Raw genomic sequence first — 13,956 nt, forward strand, 5'->3', positions numbered from 1 at the left:
ATTGTCATTTAAGTGAACTAAGTCAGAAAGACAAATCCATAAGATATCACTTATATGTGGAATCAAAAATATGACATAAACAGATTCACACACACAGAGAACAGACTTGTGTTTGCCAAGGAGGAGAGGGGTGGGGGAGGGATGGATTGGGAGTTTGGAATTAGCAGATGCAAACTATTATATATAGAATGGAGGAACAACAAGATCCTACTCTAGAGGACAGAGGACTGTATTCAGTATCCTATCATAAACCATAATGGAAAAGAATATGAGAAAAGAATATATATATTCTTTATGCATATACATATATATGTATAAATGAATCACTTTGCTATACACCAGAAACTAACACAACATTGTAAATCAACTATACTTCAATACAAAATAAATTTTTATAAAAGGGCTCTTCTGCTCTGAATAAACATCTACAGTTCTAAGGAGCAAATAATTGTATGCACTTTTGAACTAAACAAGTCAAGTAAATATTACAGAGAAAAGATTATATCACTATATACTACCTCTCCCCCCAAAAAACCACTAATTTTGAGCAAATATTGAACAATTTTAGCACTTTATTGGTCAATTGAGTATATAGTACTTTTTAAGCAAAAACTAAAGAGAAGAAAATAAAATTTGTAGGAGAAACTACAAATGTAATCCTCATTAAATTCCCCAAATTGTATCTTCTTTTCCATATCATAAAATAAGGCTATCTTTTCTGTAGAACAACTACATAAATGATTTGGAACCTAATCAACTGAGATAGAACTCTGAAGGAAATTAAGTGAAAATAAATGTTAACATATGTGTATGTATAACTGATTCACTTTGTTATAAATCAGAAACTAACACACCATTGTAAAGCAATTATACCCCAATAAAGATGTTAAAAAAAAAGAAAGAAAAGAAATGAAATTAGGTGCCAGAAATGAGAAATGTTTCAACATGTTTTATCACACTTCACTCGTCAGTCCTCTGATCTTTTTTTTCTTTAGATTTTTCTTGTCCTCTTTGACTGAATTACATAACATGTTAAGACATAAAATATTGCCTTATTTTTCATTTTTTCTAACCTACAGCTCCTTTCTATTAGTTTTTATTAGACTTTCTAGGCCACTTTGTTAACAGAAATGCCCAGTATTTACACTCACTATTTTCTTATGCTTAAATCTTAGAGGCTGATCAGATGCAGATTCAAGTGTTTAGCATGTACATTTCACAGATGTGCTGTGCACATCCATCAGGAGGCATGTACTGTCCGGTTGTTCCTCTTTTTGTGATGTCAGCAGCCAGTAGTGATCATGTCAGATCCATTATTTCATTCAGGGGCTGCAAAATGACAATATTTTTTATTCCTTCAGTACTTATTACCTGAAGTACTTCTGTAATGAGAAACTTCCCCCTCATCAATTTAGTTACCCTGAGATAGAATTCATAAGTGAAGGGCAGAATAAATGTTTGATTCTTTCCTTTTGTAAACAATTTTCAAAATAATGAGTTGGTCACTTAGCATCTTCCAAAGGTAACCAATGAGGGATTTTTTTTTTTTTTACTTTTGTGAACTCTTGGATTTAAACATTAGTTAATGTTTTCAATCAATTTTGGTTATTATTCTTATTGACGCTTTAATTATCCAATAGATAGTCTGTGAGAGCTTCTTTGTTGGCTCCTGAGTCCTTTTGACACACGCTCAGTAGTCCTTGACAGCATCCTTGCCATGTATTCTGTTATGTCAAGATATTCGAGCCTAGTCTCATTCAGTTCCTGCTCAAGAGCTGCAATGGGCTATATTTCCAAAGCTATGGGTGCAAAGGGAGCACACTGCCGCTTGCTTCGTTTCTATATCATTTTAGTGAAATTTAGGAAATATGTGTCTTTTTTAAAAGATAAGATCTATCATGAATTCGTACGGATTCATATTGATACTTCTAATTTGAATTAGTATTTTCTACTTCGTTTCTGTTTCTCCTTTCTCCCATGCTGAAAACCCTAGTTCTCAAAGACACCTATGCAATTGCATAGATGCTTTGTTCACCCTGCAATTCTAGCCAAGGTTGAATAGCATGCACTGAAGACACCTCAGGTGAGTCATAAATAAAAAGGCTCATTTCTTGGAAAAGGGTTCTTCCATGTTTTGACTCTTCTGTCCATCCTGCTGGGCCTCAGGCCACTCATAAGTAAGTTGCAATCATCCCATAATGACTCCTTCAAACTGCAGACATGGAGTCCCAGGATTTTAGGAGAAGCTTCAGAGGGGAGGGTGGAAATCACATGCAGTTTATGTGTTGTCACCACTTCTTCCAAGGCCATGGTGTGGGGTGACCGTGTCATTCAAAGGCTAATGGGCTACTCCTCTATGATTGTACAAGGGATGATAAAGCCATTTCTGAAAAAAATTGTCACTAACCAAAGATTACACCAGAAAGGGGGAAAAACAGGTCACAAACTTTTCTCATTTAGGTTTAGACTGGGGGCAGGAGGGCTTCTTTTTTTTCATGGAGAAATATATAAATATATTTATCAATATTTATATATCAATAAAGAATAGAACCAATATAGGATATGTTATATAGAATATGTCTATCAATCTAGAATTTATTCTATATTCAACAATTATTCATTAAGCATCTACCATGCACCGTGTACGAGTCTGGGGAATCAAAGATGAACAAGATAAACTCACTACCCTTAGGTAAACAGACATGTGAGCTAAATAGCTTTTGAATGAAAAGCTATTTAAAACACAACGATATGAGTGAAAAAGTGATTGAAGCATAGAGAAAGGGGAGATTAATTCTGGACAAGGAAAATTAAGAAAAGTGTTAATGGAGGAGCTGGTTAATATCCCAGGCTTCCAATTTCTTTAGCTCATAGGAGGTGAGGCCTGCCCCCGATTATAGGGTATATTTCATAAGGGTATGAAGCACCACAGGCTTATAATATCAGATGAGGAGACCATAGCATTCTTCATAGGATAATTTAATCTGCGTCTTAACCCAGTTGAAAGGAGTATGAATCTATGCCCCCTTCGGTCCCCTCATGCCCCAGACCAAGAACAGAGATGAGATGCTCCTGTGAGAGATGCCGCCACAGCAGAGGAAGCACACAAGGTTGGAAGTGGGTGGCACAGCTAAACAAAAGGAGGAAAAGAAAGACACCAAGGAAGGAGGCCAAACTGAAAACCTAAGTCACAAAAGAGACGATGATTTGCGCTAAGGACAGGCACTGCTGGAAACACGGAGCAGGGACAGGTTGCAGCCCCCTTCATGCCTCAGTTTGCAGCAGGCACCTTCCTCTCATAAAGCTGGGATTTCTGTTAAAATAAAAGTGTGTACAAACTGGATTATTCTGAATATCATTTTAATAAGAATATAAAACTTATCAACATGTAACGTTTTCATGGGAGACTTGAGCTTCTGTCTTTAAAATCTATTTATTGGTATTCATGATGCAATATGTGAATATCCTAAAATAAATATTTGAAGTCTCCTCCACTTCTGTTTTGATCTCCCCTAGCTTTGTTTCTTGGCCTTATTTGCCAAGACAACCCATAAAATCCCTAATCTCTGATGAGGTAGGGTTTATGTTTTGTTTACCTGCAGCTATGTGTTTTTTTCCCCATCTCCTGTTTGTGTATGTGCAGACACCACTGATGTAAGGCAAAAAAGCAAAAACATACTGTTTGCATTTCTTATCAAAGAGAGTATATGACCGTTAGCATAACTGATGCTACCTTGGGCCCATACAGTTCCTCCTGTCCTCCCGCTGACCCTATCCAGGACTGTACTGCACAATAAATCACTTCTCTGTCATTAGGAGCTTTGTAGTTAAGAGACATTGTTTAATAATCATTAGGACCAGGTGGGCTCCATGCTCTGTTAGTCCCTAAACAATGATGAAGACCTTTGCTGACGTATTCCCAGCGCCCACAAGACCAGTTACCCATTCATAAAACTTGACTTAGGAAGGCACGTCCTATTTCCGAGCAGCCCCCCAACTCCTTCGTTAACTATAAAACTGTCCCAATGTCCCCTCAGAGGTGTGGAGTGCAGCTGCGAATGCTTCTGGGTCGTTGTCCACCTGATCCAGATCCCACCCTGTAACTTATCCTGTAATAAACTGGTCCATTGATTACATGGAGCTGCCTGCCTCGATTTTCTGTCTCAAGATGCCTTCTCAGTTCAGTGGGCACTTTTGGTTCCCTCTGTCCTCCAACATTGCCCGAATTATGAGTTAATTTATACTACAGATTGGATACAGTAAAAGAAAAAGAAACCTTAAAGAAAAAGTTCATTGGCAGCATGCCTGTGCCAAAGTTTATGTATATGCTGAAGTTTTTAAAAAATATACAAAATTGGAGTGGGATCAAGCATCTTTACACAACTGGGCCCAAGCTGTTTGGGCCTTGTGTCTTTCTGGGACAGGAGAATGGGAGCCTGTGACCACTTCAAAGGCCTGTATCAAAATGGCTACTGACCAGGTCAAACGGATTTCCTATTGCCAAGTTGTGTTAACCAGAAATAAACAATTTTCTTTCTGTCTGGTTGATTTAATCTCTTTGTGATTTAGTTTCCTTATGTAAGAATAGAACTATTTACCAGCACCCAAAGTCTAGGAGACCATAGAATGTTGAAGACGAAAAGAACCTTAGAAATTGTTCATTCCACCCTCACAGGTGATAAAAATCATGGCCTCAGATGGTTAAGTGACTTGTTCAGAGTTGCAAACCTCAATTTAGGGGCTCATTGAAGAATATTCTAACAAAGGTTGGAATAGAATTCTCTAAAAAAGACATATATATTTATTTAAATTAAAGATATTTAATAACATTTCTTCTTAGGAAAACATGCAATAATACTGAAAGAACTTTCTATTAGTCTTCTGAGAACAATGGCTTCAGAAATAAAGGGGAGAAAATTAGAGGCAAAGACATATCCTCGATTTAGTATCTTAAGCAGTGCTATGGTCTCAATGTTTGTGTCCCCCAAAATTTGTATATTGAAACTAACCTCCAAGGTGGGACCTTTGGGAGGTAATTAGGCCATAAAGATAAAGCCCTTATATAAGTGTTCTTATAAAAAATACGCTTATAAAAGAGGCCTGGAAGAGCTCCCTTGCTTCCTCTGCCATGTAAATATACAGCAAGAAGTCGGCAGTCTGCAACCTGGAAGAGGGTCCTTACCAGACCTGACCGTGCTGGTACCTCGATCTTGAACTTCCAGCTACCAGAACCATAAGCAATAAATTCTTGCTGTTTATAAACTCTGCACTTTATGGTATTTTTACTATAGCAGCCCAAATGGACTAAGACAAACATTGATAATACCCTTTAGTAGAGGGCAGAGCTTTAAATAGAGGATACAAGCACAGGAGGTATAAAATTTAATTCTTATGACGTTTTTTTGTTAGTCAAAGAAGAATTCCTATATGTAGAATACTGTACCTTTTTAATTTCAGATTTCAAATTACAAGGGTTACTCTGCTGGCTGAAGAGGGATTTCTTGAATCTCTCTATAACCCTTCTTTTCAAATTGTGGTGCAAAGCTGGAGGAAGCTGCATAAAATGAGAAAATCATTATAAGCACATTGTTAACTATGCATAGCTGACTCCCAGGAAGCATTTGTGAGGGTAGCAATATTCACTCAACAGGACTAAATAAGAATTTAAATTTTACTCCAAATAGCATGACTTAATGTTACAATTTTTCATTCTACAATCCAGAAGAAACACATCACTCTGTTCTCTTTCAAAAGACTACTTCTAATTATGTTACTGTTCTTTCATTTTATTTATATTATTTTTTCATAGAATGACTAAATTATATATTAGTTGTGTGTATAAATTGAATTTTGCAAACAACAGACTTACAAGGAAAGATGCATTCTATGAATGCTTAAGTGCTTGTATCATGCCCAGAACCATGCTGAACACTCTCATCATGGTCCTTGTCCTGAAGGATCTGACACTTTGGACCAGGAAGCACACATCTGCATTAGTACAGGGTCAGAGGCCTGCTTCTGAATATACAGCTGGAGAGAGATCAGATTGGAGGGGCCAATCTTATCAAGAAGAAAGAGAGAAATGAATTTGTATACATTAGGGCTCAGCAGGATGAGTTAGATTTAATAAGTAAATAGTAGGAAGCCACTGGTTTGAGTGGAGAAGGTAAGGGAAAGTACCTCAAGACACATTTTTGGTCTTGATAATTCCCTACTGTTACCCACCAGAAGTTGCCACTTCCCTAAGTCAAACACCAAAGGGCAGTGTTGGCCCAGGACCTTCTAGTTGATGCCCAGCATGATTCTACCTGTCAAGGGTAAAGGTAGCAGCCCTTTCTGACATAACTCACTGTCTGCTACAGCACCAGTGGGTCCTTCAAAAGTGACTTACCCCGGTTGTGGCAGCCATCAGTATCACATTAATTCAGATACTCTTAAAACCTTGTTATTCATTTAACTTGATAAGCCTCTAGTTAACTTAGAATTGCTTTTACTACTCCTGATGGTCTGAATTAATCCTCACAAAAACTTTCTTGCATAAGTTAATATTCAGTCAACTTAAGATTCATATACAGGGCAGTATTAGAAAGCTATTGTAGCTTATCAGAATAATTATCACAAGCGACAGCACCCTATCTTTAAAGTTTTCATGGAAGAATTAAAAATTTTGTACAGAATGATGACTCACACATAACTTAAAACTGCAGATAATATAAGTATAATTATATATATATAAGAATTATAATACGAAGAATAAAATTACTAATACCTATGACTTGTATGTGCCAGGCACTATGGTTACTCTTTCATGTGCATTAGCTCACTTTTTTCTCGACAATAAACTTATGAAGTAGGTACTATCCTATAGGTGAGGAAATCAGACATTACATAACACCCAAGATACTTTCTGAGGTAGTGAGTCTGCCAGCACAACAATTGTTCGAGAGCAAATACCATCACCACTAGCATTACACAAGTATAGCACTTTATAAACATTTCACATACTTTATTTCCTTTATCACAATAGTCCCATAAGCTACCTGAATTTTACTGATGAAGAAACTGATTCTAGAAAAGGTAATGGTTCCTTCAATGTCACGAGTCTAAAAGTGTGGTTTTTGTTTGTTTTTATCATACCAAATAAAGTAACAGCAGAAAAAAAAAAGAAATCTTATACATTTATATTGTAGGTTTTCTCAAACATAATACATGGATTCTTTCTAAAGAACTAGTATCTCCAAAAATACATTGGCAGACCATCAGTAGCCCACAGGGTCCCCTTTGATAGTGACTCAAACAATATATTTTCTACTGAAAAAAAGTTATTTTGACATATTACTGTTTAAGAGGAGATTGCTATATGCTGATTTTTAAAGCATTTATTTAACGTAACAATCAAATCTTAACTATAGAGTTAAATCCAAAGCTTACGTTGGCTGCACAGGTTCTACCTAAGCAATAACACATAAAGACTCCTAATAAAAGATAATGTATGTACCTTAGTCACCTTATATGCTCAAAGATCGATTTTGGTTTCCAGCAATGGAAATGAACCACTGATTTCATTCTCAGCTTACTGGTCTTAAGATTCCCATCTTATTTTTGATGAAAACAGATGTCAAATCACTGAAGGCAGAGTTAGGATTCTAACATCCTGTCTTTTAAAATAGTTGCTTTTAGATGGTTTCCACAGATTTGTCTCCATGGAAACTGGATAAGAAAGGCCACCACCAGCCAAAAGTAAGCAGTTTCCCATTTAAAGTCACTTGTTGGTTGTCAGAAGGGATCTGGCTCTGCAATTCAGGGTACTACCACAGCTTAAGTCTGCAGGAATTTATATAGTAAATAAATATGTGAACAAGAAGGTTTTTTTGTTTGTTTGTCCATTCAGTTTTATTTTCAGAAGTTTTCCTTTGCAATTACGAGACAGAAAAAATTGATCTTGGTCTTTAAGCTTTGGTAAATACGTGAGTGTAATGTTTAGACTTGTATTTATCTCCTTTATTTGAAAGGCAGTGACTTTGGTTAGCACTGTAATTTAAGGTTCCCCAAAGAGGAATCATTCCTTACTATGAGCAATGTCATAAACTTTAAAGTATTCTGGAAATACATTTTTACAACCACCATGATTGTATCTTAACTTGTAGCAAGGAATTCCATCTTGCCAAAAATATGAAATCATTTGTTATACTGGCAGTGTAAGAGCATAATAATAAGGTGTTTTTAATAGTTTCATTCTTGCTTTATAATACTTCGAACTCCAATAAAGAAACAAAATACATCCATTTAAAAAGTTTTTTAATATAAAAATTAGCAGGACAGGCATATGGAAATTATATTTAAATTTCAAAGGATATTTTCTCTCAATTTAGTAGTGAATCATTAAGGTAACCAATAAGCTATTTGAAGTTATTTACATAGCACTAAAGTTAAGAATTCTTCTCCATATATCTATATCAGTATTTAAATGGAAATGTATTTTTGAATATAATATCTTTACTCAATAGAGATATGGCAGATTATATTTTGACTTATTAACCAGTTTTCTCCCTCATCCTATGTTCTTATGCCCCTTCACCCACTTTCATTTAATCAGGTAGACAGTTCTGCGGGATTGCCTAAAGGAAAGGTTGACAGAAGAAAATGGAGAAAAGGGTAATCAATTTTAGACTCTTGAGTCTTCAAAAGGCTGGTACTCAGGGTAACTGAAAAGAACACCAGATTTGGTTTAAAAAATTTTTTTAAATCCACAAAAAACCCCCCAAAATAACCCAAACATGATAGATAAGAGCTAGGCTAGTCTCCAGGCTGGGCAGAAGTCAAAGGGGGAACAGTGAGAAGTTAGAGGTGGGCAGGTCCCAAATAAGGTAGTCCCTTGTCGAGCCCCCAGGCTAACTGTGCCAGCTGTCAGTTTGTTTACTCTCAGCTCCAAATCCACCTTCATTGCCCTGCTTGTGACACTGGAACATATATCCCTTGTCAGCTGGCTGGATGTTCAGCTTTATCTGCAGAGGGCACTAGTGGAGGATGGAGCCTGTCTTTCTGGTTCCAGTGATGCTCCTGCCTTGCCTTAGTTTGGCAGCAGTGAATGGTCAGCAGGAATGGGGACCCCCAGCGGTGCTCATCCCCAGCCAGATTCAGTGCCACCAACCCTGCAGGCAGCTTTCCAGAGAGTTCCATGGAGCAGCACCTACGAGTGGGCAGCCTCCCCTGGTCCCATAGAGGGCAGTTCCTAGAGGGCAATTCCCAGCACACCACTCTTACAGGCTGATTTCCAACAAGTCTACAGCACAGTACCTCAGGACATTTCTCTGACTTTCCAGTGAGGTCTGGACCTCAGCCCAGGATGAGGGTGTCCTCTTCTATTTTGTTCCTTTCTTGGGTGCTGTGCCTCAGCCCTATAAGTAGTAACTTCCTTATCTGCTCTTCTTATAGTCTTTAGATTTCTCTTCCCCTCCTCAGTAGATAATACCCTGTTATTATTAGTAATTCTTAAACAATTCTTTATGTGAAACCTTCCCTGTTGAAATCAGTTTGGTTTCTGTCCTCTGAATAGACCCTCACTGAAACAGATTTGGTTCCAAGAATGTCCAGGAGGAGCCATAGAGATGGCATTTGGAAATTGATTTGATTGTACCCTTGGAACCGAGCCCACTGCTGGGTTGTTTGCCAATAGGACAGAGGATGATAGTAATCCATGGCATGCAGTGGCATCACAGTTAGTCAGTTGTCACCTGAATGAAGAGCCAACTGAAGCGAGTGCCCTGGAAGCTTGAGTGGCTGCTACACTTGACCATCAGGCAGTATGAAGACCACGAGGATGGTGGGGTGGGCGGGTCCTTTAGATGCACTGGGGCACTTACAGAGAGACAATGACAAACCTGGGTCCTTTAACTCTCAGCTCAATTCATAGTCTAAGAGCCAGAAAGATTCCATGACAGCCCTAATAGAATGTATTTCTTGCTACCACAGCACTGGTATGGCTGATAATCAAACACAAATCTAATTGATCAGGTTGCTGAATTACAATGTCAGCTGAATGTACATTTCACCAAGTTTCTCATGCAAAAGTTAGAAAAAAAGATTAGAATACTAAAACTCCAAGTAGGGACATGTTGTTGGACCCAGATAAAACTGACAATCTTGAAACTCAACTCACTCTGAGCCATCATTGCCAGTGGAAGTAGCTTGAAACCCTGCATCTGAGAAGATAAGACTTCTTTTGCTTCAAAACTCTATACTAACCTCACCTAGGACAGATGGGGGGTAATATCTTTAAAAGGGATGCTCATTCCTCTTAAGACCCACAACAGTGAGCTTTAAGTCAGGAACAAGGGTCATATCTCAATATGATCCAGGGGAACTTGTACACTTCCCTATCTGCTCTGCATCAAAAGATTTTGCTATTCCATATCAGCAGCAACCCAGAGAACATGTGCAGGAGTGGATTCTAAGGGTGTCAGGACAAGAAGGATGAAATATAGCACTATATCAAGCTGAATTCATTCAAATGTGTGTACTTACTAGAGAGTCTAGATTTAATATATTAGTTTGTGCAGCTGGAGGTGTACTAAAACCTGGACTCAATGGTGGCCTACATTTAATGAGGATAAAATGCCAGAGCTTCTCTGGCTTGTGGAGGAGGGAATTCAAAGGCTTGGAGAGACAGGAATGCTGGGATAGATTTATCATGGGTGACTTGCACACTCACTTCCCAATTTCGTTCAGCAAGAACACTCAGAAGCCATTCCTTTTGATACCAAACAGGACCCTGTGGGGCTCCTGGGCACAAAAGCCTTTCTGTGTCCCCCATTTCTTTGATTATAGGAAATAGGTTTCATTCAGCCTCCATGACCTTCCCTGAGTTCCAACTGGCAGATTCAAGCAGTCGCTAATTAGGGAAGGGAGGGGATGTGGAGACAAGGGAGGAGCAGTCAAGAGAAACAATAGTGCAGCCTTGGGGCAGGGTCCTGGCTCCTCATTAAGGGAAACACACAATATCTTTGAGCTGTTTTACAGATACTGAAACACCCACCAGGTGGGAGAAGTTAACTGTATGCTGCCCACAAGCACATAGACCGCAGACCGGTTGGAACCAGAAGGTTGATGGTGCTGACTCCCAGTTACCTCACCACCAACCAATCAGAAGAATGTCCACGAGCTAATGATGCCCTCTTTGAACCATTCCCATAAAACTCCTCACTACCCACTCCAGGTAGGACACAGAGTTTTGAGGGCATTAGCCTGTTGTGGCCCCCTTTGCCTGGCAAAGCAATAAAGCTATTCTTTTCTACTTCACCCAAAACTCTGTGTCCAAGATTTAATTTGGTGTCAGGGTACAGAGGCCAGGTTCGGCTTCACTTTCACTAAAGCAGTGAGAAACACATTGGAGAGGGGAGAACCAGCATCCTTGAAGACCTTACAGTTGCTCTCCTTTGTAGGCCAGATATGACAAGGAAAGTACAAGGTTCCAATGGGGATGATGTGATCCCAGAGGAGCAGAGGCCAAGAGGCAGCCCCTGACCACCAGTGACAAGTTGGGAGCATTTACCATAAAGGGTGGCAGGGATGTATACTGTTAATGAGAATGCCCGGCCCACAGAGATCTTTGATGGTAGTTAACTGATTGGGGTGCTCTTGGGAAAGAAACATGAGGTCATCCTACTAGAGTATTCCTTAATCCATATAACAGAAAAGAAACTCTAGGTCTGGTAGACAAAAACGTGATTTGAGTTGCTGTTGCCCTCAATTGAGAGTTATCTCCTCTCACATAGTTTCCAGACGTTGGTCAATTCAAAGACTAAAAGCCCCTTGATTAGTGCGAAAGCTGGGGCCCCTTGAGGAAGGGCCCTGAAACATTGCTATACCTATGCAATAAATAAATTTTCTTCCAACCCTTCTCCAGAGATCCCTGCAGCTATTTATTAGAGTGACTGCTCACAGAGAAGAAGGAAATACACAGGCTTTCAGGGAATACTGGACACCAGTCATAAACTGACTCTATTTCCTAGGGTCTTATAATGCCACCGTGGTACACTAATCAAAATGGGTTTTTTTTTGTTTGTTTGCTTCTTTGAGGGGGGAGGCATATTAGACCAAGTTAGACTTATAATGGGCCCAATTGTTCCACTGGCTTGGTGATATTTCTCTCTAGTACCTGAATATTTAATTGGAATTGCCACAATTGGCAACTGACAGAATCATCAGACTGGGTCTCTGAATCTTAGGGTGAGGGAGTGTTTATATGTTTTGCTCATTGGTATGTCTCAAGTGCCTAGAATAGTGGCTGGTGCATAGTAGGCATCTAGTAATTAAATGTCAAATGAAAAAATGAATGAATGAATGAACTACATATTAAGACATACAGTCTTAAACTTCAAAATAATAGTTACTTTCTTGTCCAAATATCTACACAAAATTTGTTTTCTTATTAACAGTACCTAACTTTGGTAAATGACCATTCAACTCCCTTATCGTTAGAAAGATTTCTGTAAATAATTTGTAACCAGTGATTACTTCTCCAATGCCTAAGGGTCACTGAGATTTAGAAAAAGTTTTTAAAATCCTGAATTTTGTGTTTTCAGTTTTTTGAGAGGTCTTGGTTTTATCCCAGCCTCGTCAGGATTAGGGAACTACTTTCCTTTCTTTCCTGTAGCCCAGCTCTGTCCCCACTTTCACCCTCACATAAAAGGGACATTTGTGTTGAAGTTTGTTTTTGGTTGGGCACTAACAGTAAAAGAGCAGGTTAGGAGTCACAGGGAAAACCTGACATATCTGCTTCTTTTAACCTATGACCTTCCCAGCTCTGCTGCTAAGCTAAAGTGTTCCCAAATGTATGTAGTTGGAGAGAATAAGAATAAGCATCACTCGAACTGAAAGTTTCTCAAAGTAGTTCTTTACCAATATTAGCACCAAACTTGTACTTAAGATTAAAAGGAAATAAAAAGCTAGCACACTGACCTGAGTGATGTAGATGATTTTGTGCAGCTGGATTAAGATCTGCTGAATAGGATCACTGATCTGACGTACTTTCCTCTGGGACACAGCAATTCCTGCAGATGCTGTGGATGACAAATTCTGCCATTAATCAAGACCCTTCTCCCCTTCAAAAGTGGTATTAAGTGGAAAATGGGGTAAAATTCTGAAAAAAAAATACTCTCATCCTACCAACGAGAAAATACGTAGAGACCTTGTTACACTTCAATATTTTATGATATGGGATGCACAATTCTTTCCTTCTACTTCTCAGACCTCTAAGTAACATAATAATGTTATCATTTGTAACATCTTAAAGACTGTTTATCACTTGGAAATTTTGCCTGCAATTACACCAGGCTGCCACAAGGAGTCAGTGGTGTCTTGGATACTGTGGCCGTTGAAAAGCTGGGCTTCAGATATGTGCAGTTAAGGGATTATCACACTTAAAAATTTTAAATTCATTTGCCCTCAGTAGCAAATAAAACTAATTTTATTAAAACTACTAAAATGCAAATAGTGAATAGGCAATCTTACAGAGCAAACAAAAAATAAAATTATAATTTGTAATAATCAAGGGTTTGAAAATTATGTTACTTTCAAACCCTTGATTATTACAAATTATAATTTTCACCGAGATTTCTCTTCAGGTCTAAATAAGACACATCTATAATTTATCCTGAATTCTCATCACAGAGCCACATCACTTTCACAGTTCTAGGCTAGCTTGGTATCAAACTGCATATAAGCTGCTTTCCCAGATTCACATGTCATAGCCACAAGTGGCTCATTCTTAACTTTGAGGAATGTAAAGCTATTTAAAGGAATAGCCTTGACCCTTGTATTAGCCACAAGGTCTCCTCTGCCTCCTCTCACCCTCAGATCCACACTGGAGAAAATGGAAGAGAGACTTCAGATATGTGGATGTATATTATCCTCTCTCCCACATTTCTGCTCTTTCCCTTCCTCCAGATAACATGC

At 38.4% G+C, this 13,956-nt stretch overlaps 1 protein-coding gene across 2 annotated transcripts in view; it reads right to left on the reverse strand.

Annotated features, from left to right (window-relative positions):
- Positions 1–13,956, reverse strand: part of NEK10 (NIMA related kinase 10) — a 306,143-nt gene that overhangs the window by 27,159 nt on the left and 265,028 nt on the right. For both annotated transcript variants that reach the window (XM_036870615.1, XM_036870614.1), the window contains 2 exons: positions 12,961–13,061; positions 5,444–5,554 (listed from right to left, as the gene is read on the reverse strand). In XM_036870615.1, coding sequence (XP_036726510.1) covers positions 5,444–5,554; positions 12,961–13,061 — 212 coding nt within the window. The remainder of the gene's footprint in view (positions 1–5,443; positions 5,555–12,960; positions 13,062–13,956) is intronic.

The sequence above is a fragment of the Balaenoptera musculus genome, chromosome 11 (assembly GCF_009873245.2).
Source record: "Balaenoptera musculus isolate JJ_BM4_2016_0621 chromosome 11, mBalMus1.pri.v3, whole genome shotgun sequence".
NCBI lineage: Eukaryota > Metazoa > Chordata > Mammalia > Artiodactyla > Balaenopteridae > Balaenoptera > Balaenoptera musculus.